This window comes from Papaver somniferum, chromosome 3 (genome assembly GCF_003573695.1).
Source record: "Papaver somniferum cultivar HN1 chromosome 3, ASM357369v1, whole genome shotgun sequence".
Lineage (NCBI taxonomy): Eukaryota > Viridiplantae > Streptophyta > Magnoliopsida > Ranunculales > Papaveraceae > Papaver > Papaver somniferum.
The window spans coordinates 80,268,952-80,286,063 of NC_039360.1; the positions used below are offsets into that span (position 1 = coordinate 80,268,952).

Sequence of the window (17,112 nt, forward strand, 5' to 3'; positions counted from 1 at the left end):
TTGATTTATGAAATTATATCTTTTCATTAAAAAAACAAAAACTAAATGATAAATAAGTTTTTCATAATGGAAACTCAAACCTGGATATCTGACTGGATAATTTTCTACAATTTTTTTAATGAACAGGATACGAAGATGAGAGGTACTAACACGGTCAAACTCAGTATCAAACTCAAATTTTAAGGTGGTAAATGGGGAAAATTAGAATAAGAAGTAAATTTATTGTGAAAGCGTGGGAAATTAAAAAAGTGTGGGTGGTAAATAGAGAGAACCCTTGTAAATTGTAATGTCCTTGCTCTTACCGAAAACCAACAAACAAAAACCTGAGAGAAAGAACAGATGGAGATCTTTTTTAACCTTGTTTAAAATCAAAACATCTAAAACTCGACCCAGTTATTTTTTTCAATCGATACATCATTGGCTCCTTTTCTCTCCACACCATTAAGAAGAAGGAAGGAAGAATTACTTCGTTGAATCAGGAGTAGGTCTTTTCTGGATCAGTCTTACCAGATCCAAGAAAATGGTGCTTACTTCAGCGTTAAGAGATTATGTAACAAGGATGTTACAAGATATCTCTGGGATGAAAGTTCTCATCCTTGATTCTCAAACGGTAATTCCAATCTCTTTAATCGTCAGTATATTTTTATTTCTTGATTTGTGAAAATAAAATTTGCATCTAAATTTGATCGCACAAGTTTTGGTTTTAAGTGAACATCTATTCAGAATTGTATTTAGTTTCAGTTCGTGCTGGTGGTGTAATACGATTCAAGTGTACATGGCTTTTGTATCTTGTGATGAATACCGACTAAGAAACCCTAAACTATGAATGTGTACTGGTTTTCTTTCATTAAGGATTTTTTTTTTTTTCTTCTTAGATGTTTGCATTTTCAAAATTAGATGAAACTGACTTTGATGTTTATATTCAGGTTAGTATTGTAAGTGTTGTGTTTTCACAATCAGAGTTACTTCAGAAAGAAGTTTTCCTGGTTGAATTGGTGGATTCAACATCCAAAGAATCTATGTTACATCTCAAAGCTGTTTATTTCCTAAGACCAACATCAGAAAATATTCAACACTTGCGACGACAAATAGCTAATCCAAGATTCGGAGAATATCACTTGTGTAAGCTCCTTTCCATGTTAATTCAATTTATTATTATAATGTAGGTTTATTTTGAATAGTAAACTATTTGGTATTATGCCTATATTTATATTAATTCCAGTTTATAGTCTAGAGCATGTAAACTGGTCTAAGATATGTATATGTTCTCCTGTCATTTCGCCCAGTCTCAGCTCAAACAAAAACACTTCTCAATACAAACAAACATCATTTGGTTCTTAATAGTTAATTTATGATACAGAAGGATTATTTTTCTGTCAGTTTTTTGATGTTGCTTTATATATGAATAATACGTTTATGATTCCTTAAATATCATCTTGCATTTGTAAGCAAGAGGTTTTTTTTATGTTGCTTTATATATGATAATACTATGTTTTTGGACAGTTTTCTCCAATATCATGAAGGACACTCAGATTCATGTACTCGCTGACTCGGATGAGCAAGAGGTTGTACAGCAAGTTCAGGTGAGTCCTCTCAGCTATTCTTCTTTTTACTCTGTTAGCCATTTGTCCTCCCTAAACTTTCAAATCTGTGGTGCTCATCCTTCTCACGAACTTTAATCTCTTCCTAGAAGGTTTCGGTACTAGAGGTGTCATGAAAACTATATAGAGTGTATATGTACTATTTGGCCACTTCAAAACTACGCTGTTTGAGAATTTGTACCATAAGTTGGAGGGGCAGAACTATGGAGCATTGAGACTTAGGTATTGGACAAATACACTCATATCACATAGGTATGCCTGCGTGGAGAGATGCTAAAAGAAAGTTTGATAGCCATCAAATTATGGAATCCAATGTGCATTATCCTGGAGGGGCAGAACTATGGAGCATTGAGACTTAGGTATTGGACAAATACACTCATATCACATAGGAATGCCTGCGTGGAGAGATGCTAAAAGAAAGTTTGATAGCCATCAAATTATGGAATCCAATGTGCATTATCCTTGAGATTTAGAATGTTTTAGGTGAAGAATCTTATAGAACCAACAACAGAAGCAAACGAAGAAGCTATGTGAAGTGAAGGAGAATAATATGTTAGTAACTTATATTGTTAAAGGGGCAATTAGTTTCAGAAACTAGTCTACTTTACACGCAGGATACTTTAGGTGACATAATCTGCCTGATAACTCTCTGTATCAGGTGACTTGTGGACATGGAGTGCAGTACCTTTTGTCTACCTTTAACCGGAGCATTGGGAGGTGTAATGAGAAACTTTCTTAGAGAGTGGGTGTATTGTATGCGATATGCATTGTCCTTGAGACTTAGAACGTTTTAGGTGAAGAATCTTATAGAACCAATAACAGAAGCAAAAGAATAAACTATGTGAAGTGAAGGAGAATAATATGTTAGTAACTTACCTTATTAAAGGTGCAATTAGTTTTATAAACTAGTCTACTTTACATGCAGGATACTTTGAGCGACAATCTGCCTGATAACTCTGCGTATCAGGAGTTGTGAATATGGAGTGGAGTACCTTTTATCTGCCTTTAACGGGAGAAACTTGTATAGCTTGAGTGAGTGTAACTCTTGGTTTAGTAGTTGATATCTGATTCAGAAGATTTGGTTCGAAGAAGAAGAGTGGTCCCCTGGCAGCCTAATTGCAAAAATGAAGTTCAAGGTTTGGAATAGGGAGATCATTATTCCGGTTGTATTATAGGACAGGAGGAAAGGACTGCTTGAAAGTGAAACCTTCAGGTAGTTATTAAGTTACTTCATTTGTTATGGAGACCAGAAAGCAATGGACTCGTGAAGTTCATTAATGTTTCAAAATTGAGGACAATGCTTTACTATTCAGCTGGGCGGATAATAACGCAGTTAATGGACTAGCAAACGAAAATTGTTGATGTCTAGAGTTCGTTAGCTACAATTTAAGCGAGGATCACGATAAGCTTAAAGATGAAACAAGTAATAGGTCTGTAGTAGCAAAGAACTTCACTAGTGGCAAAAACAGCATTCACAAACACAGAAACATGAAGGCAGGAAAAACACTCCAGGTGAAAGTTATTAGGTAAACCTTCTTGATGAATTATAGTCGTAGTGCAGTCGGATGACTGCATATTCACCCGACAGTTTTAGTTTCCTTTTTCTTTAGGCCCCTTCTGGTAGTGCTTTTCATTGTGACATTACGATCTTTTTTGCACATTTTTAAGTGAAATATCTATGCGTGCATCTTGGTATTGTAATCATTTAACCTTAAGAAAACCAAAATTAACTGTCATAAACAGCACTGTTTTCAATTCACTGCTGCTTGATGGTCAATAGACAGATAGCTACAGTAAACTGATTATAGCATGTTTCCATTAATATTTGTACCAAAATGTTCAACTATAAACTATAAAGGAAATAACATGTGTTCATCTGTCATTGCAGGAGTTTTATGGAGATTTCTGTGCCATAGATCCTTACCATTTCACTTTAAATTTTCCTCTGAATCACATTTATATGCTCCCAGCAGTTGTGGACCCCTCAAGTTTGCAAAACTTTTGTGATCGAGTCGTTGATGGTATTACTGCTGTCTTCTTAGCATTAAAACGCCGACCTGTTATACGGTATCAACGAACCTCTGATATTTCTAAGAGGATAGCTCAGGAAGCTTCGGTGAGCATTTATTCCTTTATTTATCGAATTATGTGTAGAAAGGGCTATTGTGTGGTTTGCACATTTTCTGTTAGGTTGGAAATTCACTTGTTTATTGCTATTTTTTTGATGCAGAAAATCATGTACGAGCGAGAAACTGGTCTCTTTGATTTCAGACGGACAGAAATCTCTCCTTTGTTGCTAATAGTTGATAGGAGGGATGACCCTGTTACTCCATTATTGAATCAATGGACGTATCAGGTTAGCCTGACAACTTTACTTTTTCAGTAGTCCTTCTGCTCATATCAAAGTAATGCTTTTCACTTTTATTTGTAGGCAATGGTCCATGAATTAATTGGAATTCAAGATAATAAAGTGGACTTGAGAAATATCGGCAAAGCTCCTAAAGATCAGCAGGTTGAGTTGCACTTACTTGCAGGTTTTTCCTCTTACTTGTGATTCTTATATTTTTGACAAGCTATCAATTTTTATTCCTTCTTGTAGGAGGTTGTACTATCATCAGAACAAGATGCCTTTTTTAAATCAAATATGTATGAGAATTTTGGAGATCTTGGGATGAATATCAAGCGAATGGTGGATGATTTTCAGCAGATAGCGAAGAGTAACCAGAACATTCAAACAATAGGTAACTATAATGCGAAAAGCTGCAGCAAATTATTCCCTCTTAATCAGTAGAGTTGACAAGTACCTTAGAAATGCTTTTTGATATTTTTCAGAAGACATGGCCAAATTTGTTGACAACTACCCTGAGTATAGAAAAAAGCATGGAAATGTCTCAAAGCATGTAACAATGGTGACGGAATTGAGCAAAATTGCTGAGGAGCGGAAGCTCATGTTAGTGTCACAAACAGAACAAGATTTAGCGTGCAATGGGGGTCAGGTCGCAGCCTTTGAGGTAAAGGATAGGTTTCTCTTGTTATAACTTATAACGTATCCGCTATAGGTAAATTTAATGTATATGGACAGTTGGTTACATCTTGGTTTAAACCTACATGCAATATAACTTCAATTGATGTTTCACATTTACAAGTTGCGCAATTTCAAAGTTATGTGGAATAAAATAATATGAAAAAGATTATACATGCATCTTCAATCCAACTTGTAGATGAAAGGAGGTACGATCCGTACCGGAAGTTTCAGAATTCCAAAATTGAAACCTTCATCTTTGTACATTAAGATGAAAATGGTGTTTGATGTTGTTTTCTGGGGTAATCTGAATATAACTATTTTCTACAAATACTCTTGTAGGCTGTCATGAATCTTTTAAGCAATGATAGCGTCTCTGACGTTGACCGCTTGCGTCTAGTAATGTTGTATGCTTTGCGCTACGAGAAAGAGAGCCCAGTTCAATTGATGCAGCTGTGCAACAAACTGGCGTCACGATCCGCGAAGTATAAATCTGGTGTGAAGTAGCTAAACCAACTTCTCTTTGCTATGTTTAGTGACATATTGTTCTTATGTTCTTCGAAAAACCAACGTATATGTATTAGTTTATATTTACTTTGTTGAAGTTCATCCTCGTTCGATTATAAATTGAGTTCGAAACATGTCATCCATGTATTTGTGGAGATTATGGGCAGAATTTAACTGCTTGTTTATATTTTGTTTATTATGGATCTGCAGCAGGTCCAGTTCCTCATAAAGCAAGCAGGCGTTGATAAAAGAACTGGTGATCTGTATGGGAACCGAGATCTTCTAAATATTGCTCGCAATATGGCACGTGGAATTAAGGTCTGTACATTGCCAATAAAGATCCTAAACTTGCCCCAACAACACCCAGATACATTATTGTAAATCATCAATCTCACATGTTCTGTTGTGCACAGGGGGTGGAGAATGTGTATACCCAGCACCAGCCTCTTCTGTTCCAAACTATGGAAAGCATCACAAAGGGACGGCTTAGAGACGTGGAATACCCATTTATTGGTAATCACTTCCAGCAAGGCAGGTTTGTTATGAGAATCCACTTAACTCCCCAGAAATTTCCCAGTTAATTAAGCTAGATGTATATATTGTTTCATACTTGCTTTCTGACGCCCAAATTTCTTCTTTTCTTGTGCACTCTGCTGAATATGTTTAGTAGCCATTGTTTGGTGATGAAATGATCGCCAACTCACACTTGACATATGGAAGTATAATATTGAAACACAAAATGCAGCCTTACTGCATGGAATATTCTAGAGGGAATAAACAGGAACATTATGTAGAGCTACAATGAGGAAGTCCATCACTTCACAAGTTACCCCCAAGTTTATAATGGGTTGGATGTGATAACAGATTTGTGGGGATAATATGTGGCTGCTGTTAGATTTCATTTGATCATTTTGAGATTTCTTACTTGTACATTATATTCGAACAGACCTCAGGATGTAGTGATCTTCGTTGTGGGCGGCACAACATACGAGGAGGCACGTGCTGTGGCTTTACATAATGCTTCTAATTCTGGAACCCGCTTTATACTTGGTGGTTCAGTCGTTCTCAATTCAAAGAGGTAAGTTAAAGTTCGTTTGCTCAAATATATCTGTGATACTTTGAATCTGCAAAATGATGAAACTAGATAACCCCAATGATAATGGTAGTTGTTACCCCTACGATTAAGATTGTTCTCACTGAAGTCTGGTGATTTATCTTTTCCACATATTCACAAAATACCGCAGTGTCAAATATCAAGCATCAATTTTGTGTTTCTTATATTTTCAAATAAATTTTGGCAGCCCAACCAAAAAATAATCTTAGGTTGAACCATTCAGGTTATAGGATGAAAACTTTTATCAACCAAGGTCAAGTCAACCAGTTAACGTTGAATCGATAACATATTCTTCAAAAGAGATTCTTATATTCTGTATAATTCTTTATTATCATGAACAGTATATCCATAGAAGAGAACTATTTAAGCAGACACAGTATGTTGGACCATTGGGTGTGTCATTATGATCAATGACTCCATTTCCTTTGAACTCCAATGGTTTATTAACATCTTTAGTGGCTGAGATTAGCTAAATATCAGTAAAGCATGGCCCAGTTATATACGTACGGCATATCTTAGTCGATACTTGTTTAAACTTTATATTAATTGTCGAATGCAGGTTTCTGAAGGACTTGGAAGAAGCTCAGAGAATAGCCAAGTCAAACATTAGTGCAGTTTGAACCAGGAGCATGTACCTGATCTGTTTCAAGCCAAACGCTGGGCGATCTCAGCAGCTTCATCTTGGTTTCAGACTCGGTGTAGTATACCTTTAAACGACTAGATTACCAGGATGTGAAAAGTATAAATATCTTTGTGATTCGTTTCAACTCATATTTGGGAGAAGTCATATATATAGAAAATCTGCTATCAGTAGTACCGGTAGGCAGTAAAAATGTTGTAAATAGTGGGTTATGATGATCAACTATTATGTACAAATCTCTTTTTTTTTTATTCCCATCTTTTGGTTGTTTTCTCCAACTCCAGCTGCTAGCATGTAACGAGCAAAGCATGTCCAAACAAGAAGATAAAAAAAAATCACAAAATGATGTCCTTGTTATTGGTGGTTTACTGGTTTGGCATCTGGGTTGACCTATGACAGGATTGCTTTCATCTAATTTACCAAAATTATTCAATTCGTGCCGTTCCATTGCAAATTTTCTTTGGCTGTCCGACTGGATAACCTTCTAAGTTAAACAGTGCAATGGCATTTACAACAATTTTGTGACATCTCAACATGCACCTACACTCTGCTCGGAATACTCCATGAAAGTTCTGTTGCCGCAAAATGGTGTAAATTATGCTAAAGAGAGTTTGTCCGAGGGAGAGGAGGGACCAGGGAGTTTTGCGCTAAAAATTTACTTGTGAATGCTCAGCCATGGCCCATGAGCCAAACCACATTTGTACACAGTTGTGTTATATGATTAAGGGGTACATGGATAAAGGGGGTATTATTAGTGTTTTTAGGGGTACAATAGAGGAAGAGCCCAGACTTCTAGTTTCAAGATTCAGAAACTTTAAACACCCGCGCTTTCTATATTCAAGATTTGTGTATTTGATATCAATCTCTGTTTTGTTTTCACAACAAACCCAACTTGATTCCCAAGTCTCTCTCTCCGTGAAACATTAGTATTTGTAATCCGACTTGAACTAAACCAGTTTGTCTTATAAATATAATACACCACACCCACGACTTGAACTTATGTAGTTTCTGATATCACCACACCCACAACTCTTTCTTTCTCGTCCTCTTCGTTCTATTAACCAGCAGTTCTCTGTTTCTTTCTGATATTTTATTTCTTACCGAGATTGTGCTAAATCAACCAGCGATGGAGGAAGGAGACTGTGCTGATCTCTGTGCTTATACTAGAGTGGTATGTGAAATCAAATCCATCTTTAAATTTGTGTTTTTGATTTTAATTTTTTTCTTAGTGATTTGATTTAGGGGTTTTGATATCAACGAAGTTGTTCTGAGTTGTAATCTGAACTTATGAATCTCTTCGAATTCTAGGATGCTGATTACTGTGGCGAACGTAAGGTTAAATTCGATCCAGTAGAGGATGCAAAGCGTGTTGCATACTGGAGAGATCGTTGTGCTGGTATCATCTCCAACTCAAAATCTTATCTGGGAATTACTGAAGAAAAAACATCAAACAAGATCCAACAAGATAAACTGAAAGTAGAAAGAGAAAAGGCAGCAAGGAAGATTCAAGAAGATAAACTGAAAATTGGAAAGGAAAGAGCAGCATCAAGGAAAGCCCAAGAAGATAAATTGAAAATTGAAAGGGAACGAGTTGCTGCTCGGATTTCCCAAGAAAAGACGCGACGAGAGCAACAAATAGGTAATGAGCATAATTCAATTTGTATAAGTTCTTCTTCTTCTTTATGTTGTTGTTCTTGTTAATTTGGGCGCATGTTGTTTAAAGGCTTTAATTGTTGTCGTTTTGTGACTAATCTGATATTTGTTTTTTCCATGAATAGCTAAAAGTAAAGCTGCTGCTGGAATCGCCTCAAGGAAGATTCGAGATGCTAAATTACAAAGAGAGAGAGATAGGGCGGCATCTTGAATGGCATTAGAAGACATGGAAAGGACTGATGTAATTTATAATTCCCACGACATCATGAGAGACTACCAGAGGCTGGTATGTTCCACTAAGCTACATGAACAAATGGGATGGTCAATGTTCCTGCAAAGTAATAGCATCTCAATTACATGAGCAGGAGTTCGTTATCTAAAGATGAAGGGATGTAATTTTTTGCTTTCCCATTTTAGTACAAAAGCAAGGAAGAAGACGATGTAGTTTTTATTTAGTAGTTATTGCTGGTATGCAGTGTACTCATTGGGAGGGTCAAGGATGTGAAGGTTTAGAATACTTTGTCTGTTTATGGGAGAATATATTTTAATAGTCAAGTTCTTAAATTTTGGGAAAGGCCTTGATTTTTTTATTTTTGTAAACCAAAGAGCTTTGGAGAAGGCTTCCCCATATGCAATAGATGAAGACTTGAGCTTTTTTATTGAGCTTCTTCAAATAGGTGTAATGAAGGTGTCATGGTGTATATTATAGTTAACTGGAAACAAAGAGTTTTCAAACCTTCACAAGTTGTTGTAATGAAGATGTCTTTGTATATATTGTTTCTGGTCCTGCAGAGACTTTTTTTCCTACTTCAATCAGGAGGGTTAATATATGATTTTTGATTTTATTGGTGTATGCGCTGTTTGATCTTTGGGTTTTTGCTAAAAGAGTTCTATTATTCACTCTATAACATGCATTAGTAATTTTTCAATATATCTTTCTTTATCTACCGTAAACAAACAAGTAGTATAATCAAGGAATGCATTTTTGTAGTTGTTAATGTTAAATGTAAAGCTATCAGAATTGTAGAGATATGGTATTTGAGCATTTCGATTTTTCACACTTGCATACTTGACATCCCCATCAAGAACATGTAGCCCAATGTTAGGATTTACGCTCAGCTGCATCCTGGTCAGTAGTGGTTCCCTGTTTATGATGAAGTTGTAAAGACCGATTTCGAAGATTTTTACCACCGTGGAAATGCCACCATAACTATGTGAATTTTCCTGCTAGTTGTCTTGTTTTGATAGGTTGAAGATAAAGATACTGTCACTTGGAATTCCATGGTCATGGCTTATGTTCAAGTATAGGTTGGCGCTAAATGCATATGCAAGGGAATAAACCATATTAGATAATTGGTGGTTTGACTTAAATAGCATACTCATTGCTCATATTTAGGGTCAAGGTAGATAATTCCAGCATTCATAGTGAAAAATGGATTGATCTTAGATAAGTCTGCAGAAATATTCTGAAGAGGATCAATACCGAGAATGGTTTGCAGGAAAATCTCCTGAACTGGAATTTGATTGTAATAATTTCCTAGACATCCTTGGGAGAAATCCTGACAACCATGTACTGGAAATATGAAGTTATAGATGATCGGTCTGCGTTTGGTTTGATAACTCATACTCCCTCCGTAACTTTTTAATAGGCTGGTTTCTATAAGTAAATATTTCAAAAAAAAAAACTAGTTTCCTAATTGGGAAAGTCCGCGTACTGTGACTCATCCGATTCACGAACTATCATGTATTTGCACTTTGTGCATTTACAATTCTATGTCGATAATGATTCAAGTTTAATCAAATTATTTCTATGAATTGATTTGCATTTGATAAATTCTCTAATTAACACTATACTCATTTGATCACATGATTGTGACTCAATATTAATGTCTTTGTGAGCATGAAAATGAGTGTTAAGCTTTTAAATTCAAATCGGGTAGTTTCGGCTAACCATGTTGGACATAGTCTTTATACACGTCTCAGTTACGGTTTACCTATCCAGAGTGTATATCTTGTATATGTGTTTAAGATTCAAAGCTTTCATCTAACAGTGAATATTGTTTGCTTTGTTCCAAAGCTATCTTAGCTTAAACCTAAAGTAACCTACGCTTTGAAGTATCTTTATTTATAATAAGAGACCCCCAAAACGCCACATGTCGTCTCCATAATTATTCTGGAATCTGGTGAGGCCACATCAGCATGAACTTTCCACATCATCAGCATCTGATTGGCTAATCCAAGAATCACTCTCATATAAGATGCAATCCAGTTGGCAAATTCAAGGGTCACACTACAAGATAACGCATCCCTTCAAATAAATCTTTTTTAAGAAAACACAACCATTGGCCACCAACAGGTACAACCCTTGACCACCAACAGTTGCCTGATTATGAAAACCTTTCATTGTTGACTATTACAAGTTTACAACCACCAAACCTATTACGAAAAAAGAAACAAACCTGCGTTTCCATTCGAAAGAATCCTCAAATTAATGCGTTAACTGAGCATTGCGCCAGAAAGAAAAAAGAAAGAAAGAAGAAGAACGGAGACTACTTTTGCCAGAACCACCAAAGAACAAAAAAAGTTTGACGCAAAGGTAACTATTTGGAACAAAAAGAGTTCGACATAGATATGCATATAACATTTATATTTTAGGTGTAACAGTTTGAAAAAAAAAAGAAAAACTGCGAACATGGTGCAAGTGCAACGCCTCGAGCATTAAGCGGCAAAAAAATTAAAAGAGGCGCAACACAAGGTAACGTTCGTCACACATTTTCCCATCATGTTATTCACGAGAACAGAATGATTATAGGTAAAAATCCGTTAACAGAATCAACCTGCAATATACCTAAGACAGATGAACCATACCAGCAACCAGTTCATGATAATGAAATGAAAATTGATAATGCTATACCAAAAGGATTGTACATACCTGGAAAAAAAATTCCCTTATACACATTGTAAAAAACAGTGCTCTTTACCATTATGGTGTTCCTTATACAACCAATATAGAGAGACCAAATAAAACATAATGAATTGTTTGATATCTTAATAGGAAATCATGTTGATGAGATATTCAGTTTTGAACCACCAAATAAAGTATGTTCCGATGTGAAGCTATCTTGCGGTATAAAGAAAGAGCTCACCACTCGGTGCAACGGGAGACAAAAAAATATACGATAGAAAAACGCCTTAGTTTTTCAACATCAATGGTTAGAATCATCTTACAATTATTGGCACACTGCTATCAGACGATGGCAAAGATCTTTGCACAACCATACATGGTGCTGAAATTAAAGTAACTCGAAGATCCAGTGTTACTGGGGCATGAAATAATGAAAAACAGTTGGATAAAAGATTATTTCATCAACGATGTTATCAAAATGCTACATGAAAGTAATCTTCTTGCACACAGGTTCAGAATGACAAAAGACCGCCATCAATAATCTCAAAGGGTGCCAGATAGATTGATAGTCATTGCATCCCGAAAAAAGAGGAAGGCCAGTAAAACTCACTTATAGTAGAGATGTCTTCTCTAATCGCAGGGAGGTGGTAATATCAAGAATAAGTGCTGAGATATAATGGTCAACAAAAAGACAATTGCTCAAAGAGGATCACTAAAATTCATATGAGGTTTAAGGCAATGCAATACCCGTTACCTTATACCGAAGATGAAGACCACACTGTCATTGGTTGGAAAAATACAAAACAAAATCAGAGCTTAACTTTACTACGGTAGTAAAAATGCAGTCATGTCAAGCGGCACATCACCTGCGTCCGTTGGAAAAAAGGATTATGTTACCATCTCCCTTATACCAAAGGGCCTGAGATACATTCGGCAAGGATGCAGCAGGTGTGTAAACTATTATCTAACTCAAAATAACGCATGTTATACGTAGACGATATCTTACTTATTTGTTTGTTTCAACAATTTACACCATTGAATTGCCAAAGCAAGAGCTTCCGTGTGCACTTAATTTGTTGTTCTTTTATCACCATGATAAACGAAAGTCAGCCTCAAACGATGATAAAATTGTACCAGCAGGAATACCAATTAAAGATGTCGACTGATCAAAGGATATGAGCCTGTAGTTCAAATAAATAAGGTAGTGTCAGTTAATGCAAATTTTACGCACAACTCTTTACACAACTCCGGTGCGTATGCACCGGGTAGAGGCTTGTATATAAGGGGAACTCTTGGAAACTGGGATCTTTGAATCCTGACACTACTTTTTGGTGTGTCCTAGTTGTATCTAGAGTCTTCCTCTCCAGAAACCCTTTTAGGGTTTAACGACTACAAATACTTCATTGAGATTCGTGAAGCCAGGTCCAATTATCTTTTATCTTAATAACTCGAGTATTTTGATCTTGATTGTTTGTAGAGCCTTGATCCATCAATCAAGATAGATAGTAATCAACAAAGTCTCTTCATCTCATACTTTGTTGATTCCGCAAGTTTTATACTTGTGGGGTAAATAATAATCTAGGATACACTTCGGGTTGCGTAAGTCCGGATTTTGAGGATAGCCAGACTTTTTTCTAAGTTGTTATCGATTTCCATCACTTGGATATTTCGTTTAGATAGTAAATCAGGAAATCAATCATAGGCTTAATCTGTGGGAGGCGGATTTGGTTTAAAGTCTTCAATTGAGTTGAAGCAACTCTTAGTTGGTGTGATACCGTCTAAGGGAATCAATTGCGCGGAGTCCTGCTGGGATTCAAAAAGCGTAAGGAGCGCGATTGTACCTGAATCAGTGGGAGACTGAGTTCGGGCTCAATTACATTCCAGATAAAAGTTTATTAGTAGTAGGTTAGTGTTTTTAGCGGCTTAATATAGTTTGGTTTCCTCGTTAACAAAATTTCAGGTGTGTGCGTTATTTATTTTTCCGTATTATATTGTTTATCCTTATAATTGAAATATCACAGGTTGTTCGTCGATCTATCACAATAACTAGGTCCAACCTTGTTAGTTGGATAAAACTTGATTGATCCTTGGATATTGGTCTTTGATACCGTCCAAGAACTCTCTTTGTAGTTTAAGATCGCGGATTCAGTTCTGTAAACGTTCTAACAACAAGAGAGATAGAGATAGAACTATAGACAATTTCTTGATTGAATTATATTCTTGGAGTCGTGTTGAGTTTGTCTATACAGATTGCCTACGAGAAATTTGGTGGTGTATTTTGGTACCCCAGTGTTTTCAACTATTCCATAAAAGCCCCTTACAATTAGTGTTGTACTCATTCACAACTGTCTTTGGCGATACAAAACAAGAAATCCAGAAAATAATGATCCCACTCAACATTACTTTAATCATCAAAAGTCTACCAACATAAGCAATATTCTTATAGCATCTCCAATAGTAGGTGGAAGATTTATTTTTTAATGACACATAGGATTTTAGACATTCATTTTAACTAAATCCATCTCCAATAGTAGGTTCTACAAAACATGAGGGATGAAATACTAATTTTGAAGGTTTTGAAGAAAGTTTTATCTTGACCTTCGGAATGACCTCCATGTCATATTTTTTATTTTAATTATACTTAAAATACAATCAAACGGTTAAGATTTCATCGTATAAGGTTTTCTAAGGGTCAAACATCTATACTATTGGATATGGTTTACTAATCATGGGGTCTTTTTTTTACTATATATGCAAATCCTCCTAACTAAGGGTCTTAAAAAAAAATCCACGTTGGATTTTTAACACCCGCTATTGGAGATGCTCTTGGATCTCCAAGATTGGACCCTTTTAGTGACTTTAAAAAGAAGAGAAAGACAATCCTTATAAGCCAACTTAGAAGATAAAATGGAACTCCAAAAAAACGAATAGGCGGTTCACCGGTAGTAAATTCCAAGCAATAAACAAAGATCAATCTTAGAACTATCAATAAAAGAATAATATAAAGCCATTTTCTGTTTGTTCCTTTCAAGACCAGAAATTTTGCTAAAGGCATAAAGAACACAGTTGAGAGACTCGGCATCATCATGAGCCCTTTGAAAAACATAAGAATATCAGTCATGAAATACTTGTGAGTTAGCTTTGTAAGACTACAACTAGGGTGAAACCATATCTACCTCTATCCACTTGATTCTTAAGAGATATACTCATAATTTCCATAACCATGACAAATAAATAAGGGGATAACGGGCATCCTTCTCTAAGGACCCTACTAGCGGAGAAGTATCCACAAGGTGAACTATTCAAAAATACATTAAACTTGGCTAAATAGGTACACAAATGAACTCAATCAATGAAAAACTTAGGGTAATTATGAAACAGTTCATGAGACATAATGTTATCTTGTATGGACCTACCCGAGATAAGAGAATATTGATTCGATCTCACTAAGTCTTTCAAGACACTTTTCATTCTAGTTGCAATAATTTTAGTTATGCACTTATATGTTACATTACAACAAGCAATATGAAGAAAATCATAATTAGAAGAAGAATTCTCAACCTTAGAGACCAAAGTTAAGAAAGTGTTATTAACCTCACCTAACATCCTTATCTTCGAAAAGAAATTAGTGATAGCTTTAACAAAATCATCTTCCACAATATGCCAACACACTTTGAAGAAGTGGCTAGTAAAACCAATCCCATCTCTCGAAACAGGGGCACTTAAACACATTAACATCCTCAAGACAAACAATATTAGTAAATTTGGAAAAACATCATCTTCTCCACTGAAAATGTTAAAAGTATTACCATTAAATAAGGAAGAAAAGAACATAGTACACTTGTAGGAAATATCCTTGTCCTCATGAAGCATGTTTCCATTCCCATCTTTGAAAGTTAGAATATTATTCCTACATATTTTCTCCTTCAAAGGATTATGGAAAAAAGCTGCATTCGAGTTCCCCAACTCCATCCACTGAATTCTTGATTGTTGTTTAAGAATTGATTCCCCACACCAGCTTCTTTTGCATAATGACAAACAATTCTTCTTTCCCTGTAAGCAACTGGGTCAAGAGGCCTCAACTGAACATCAGCTTGAGCCTTGACCATATCAACTTTGGAATTAACAACACGCTCTGAAAGATTATTAAAACTAATCTTCCTCAAATCGACTAACAAAGTTTTAACCATATTAAAAATAAGAATATACATGGGATTGCCCTGCACCTTCTCACTCCAGACAAGTAATTGAAGAACCTGATGGTGGTGGCCCATGTTCTCTTCTCCCAGAAATAGAAACTGTAACACCCCAAATTTTGAGCCTGGGTTCCAAATCCAAATCCAAACCCAAAATCCAAGATTCTACCTTTAATTGCAGGCCCTGACTTCCACACTTGGCCCAAGTCCAAACGACTAATTCTTTGTCTAATCTTTATTTATGTTCAATTCAGAAATTCTGTTGCAGCGGACATATAAAAATTCTTTTAAGAAAATCTAACCGTTAGATTGACGTGATTTTTAATTTACATAAACCCTAAAGAAATATAATTTATCCTCAAAATTAATTTCACCGTTAAAAGTTCCGTATTTAATCCAAAAGAGTTACGTTTTTAAGGAGGAGTCATAAAATAGAAACAGACACCAGGTAATTAAAGGAATTTTTCTGACGTAAATACGAATTCATAAATTATTATAATTATACATTCTGAATCCTAACTTATCATATTTCCTATCATAAAATTTCTATAATTTTTAGTTTATCTTAAAGACCTTTTGACCATAGTCAAACGAGTAGTTGACCTGTACTGCAGAAACGTAAAACAGTGATGGTTCGTTTTAAAAAAATCATATCAATTCATTCACAACGTCAAATTAGCTTTGATCTACCATGATGAAAAGATAAAGGAACGATCTTCAAGTTTACAGAAGACATGAAAGTCTAAAACATAACGTAGAATATTTTGAAAAATAGATAAAATTCAGTACAGCTGAATCTGACAGAAAACGTCTGAGTTTTGTACAGTGAAAACAACTGATAAAAAAATACTTCTGGAACTCAGAAAATTCTAAAATTTTTATATGTGCATATTGAAAGAGTTTTACATATACGACGAAAAAATGAAACAAAAAAGTATTATCTACTAATTATTATGGACAGTCAAACAGATCTGATCCAGAAATTTCCATTATTCAATCAAATAGAGTAGTCTAAACAAAACATTATTTTCATTGGTTATACGTTAACCCAAAAATATCTAAAGTTTTAATAACCAATAATAACTAATTAAATCATCTAAAAGAGTTGATGATATTTTATTACAATTCTCAATCATCAATCCTATGCAAACTACTACTAACAACACCAAAACCGATCTCTACGCTTTTCCGCCATTAGCTCCTTGTGGTGCCATAAAATCTGGAATTTTTTGTCATTAAACGACGTGAGTTGTGACACCCAGTAGGAAAAGAAGCAACAAAATTTTTTATCAAACATTTTCAATTCTTTTTAAAACAACTAATATGATTATTAGCATCACAACCACATGGAAACACCACATCCATAAGAACAATCAAATCAATCAATCAAATCCGCTCGCCCCAGGGAGCCCCACGTGGGTTTAGGGAACAAAACCGTTCCCAAGGATATCTCGTATCCCATCATAGTTGTTTT

General features: G+C 35.4%; 1 protein-coding gene across 2 annotated transcripts; it reads left to right on the forward strand.

Moving 5' to 3' along the window:
- Positions 1–282: 282 nt before the first annotated feature.
- Positions 283–7,162, forward strand: LOC113356617 (vacuolar protein sorting-associated protein 45 homolog). 2 transcript variants are annotated; one of them, XM_026599802.1, is made up of 13 exons: positions 283–610; positions 927–1,122; positions 1,504–1,583; positions 3,490–3,717; positions 3,832–3,957; positions 4,033–4,113; positions 4,201–4,342; positions 4,434–4,612; positions 4,966–5,121; positions 5,341–5,448; positions 5,544–5,665; positions 6,077–6,208; positions 6,804–7,162. In XM_026599802.1, the coding sequence occupies exons 1-13, from the start codon at positions 521–523 to the stop codon at positions 6,862–6,864; spliced, it is 1,701 nt and encodes a 566-aa protein (XP_026455587.1). In that variant the 5' UTR covers positions 283–520; the 3' UTR covers positions 6,865–7,162. The 2 variants fall into 2 exon arrangements, with proteins under 2 accessions (XP_026455587.1, XP_026455588.1); XM_026599803.1 differs by having other exon boundaries at positions 5,344–5,448.
- The last annotated feature ends 9,950 nt before the right edge of the window (positions 7,163–17,112 follow it).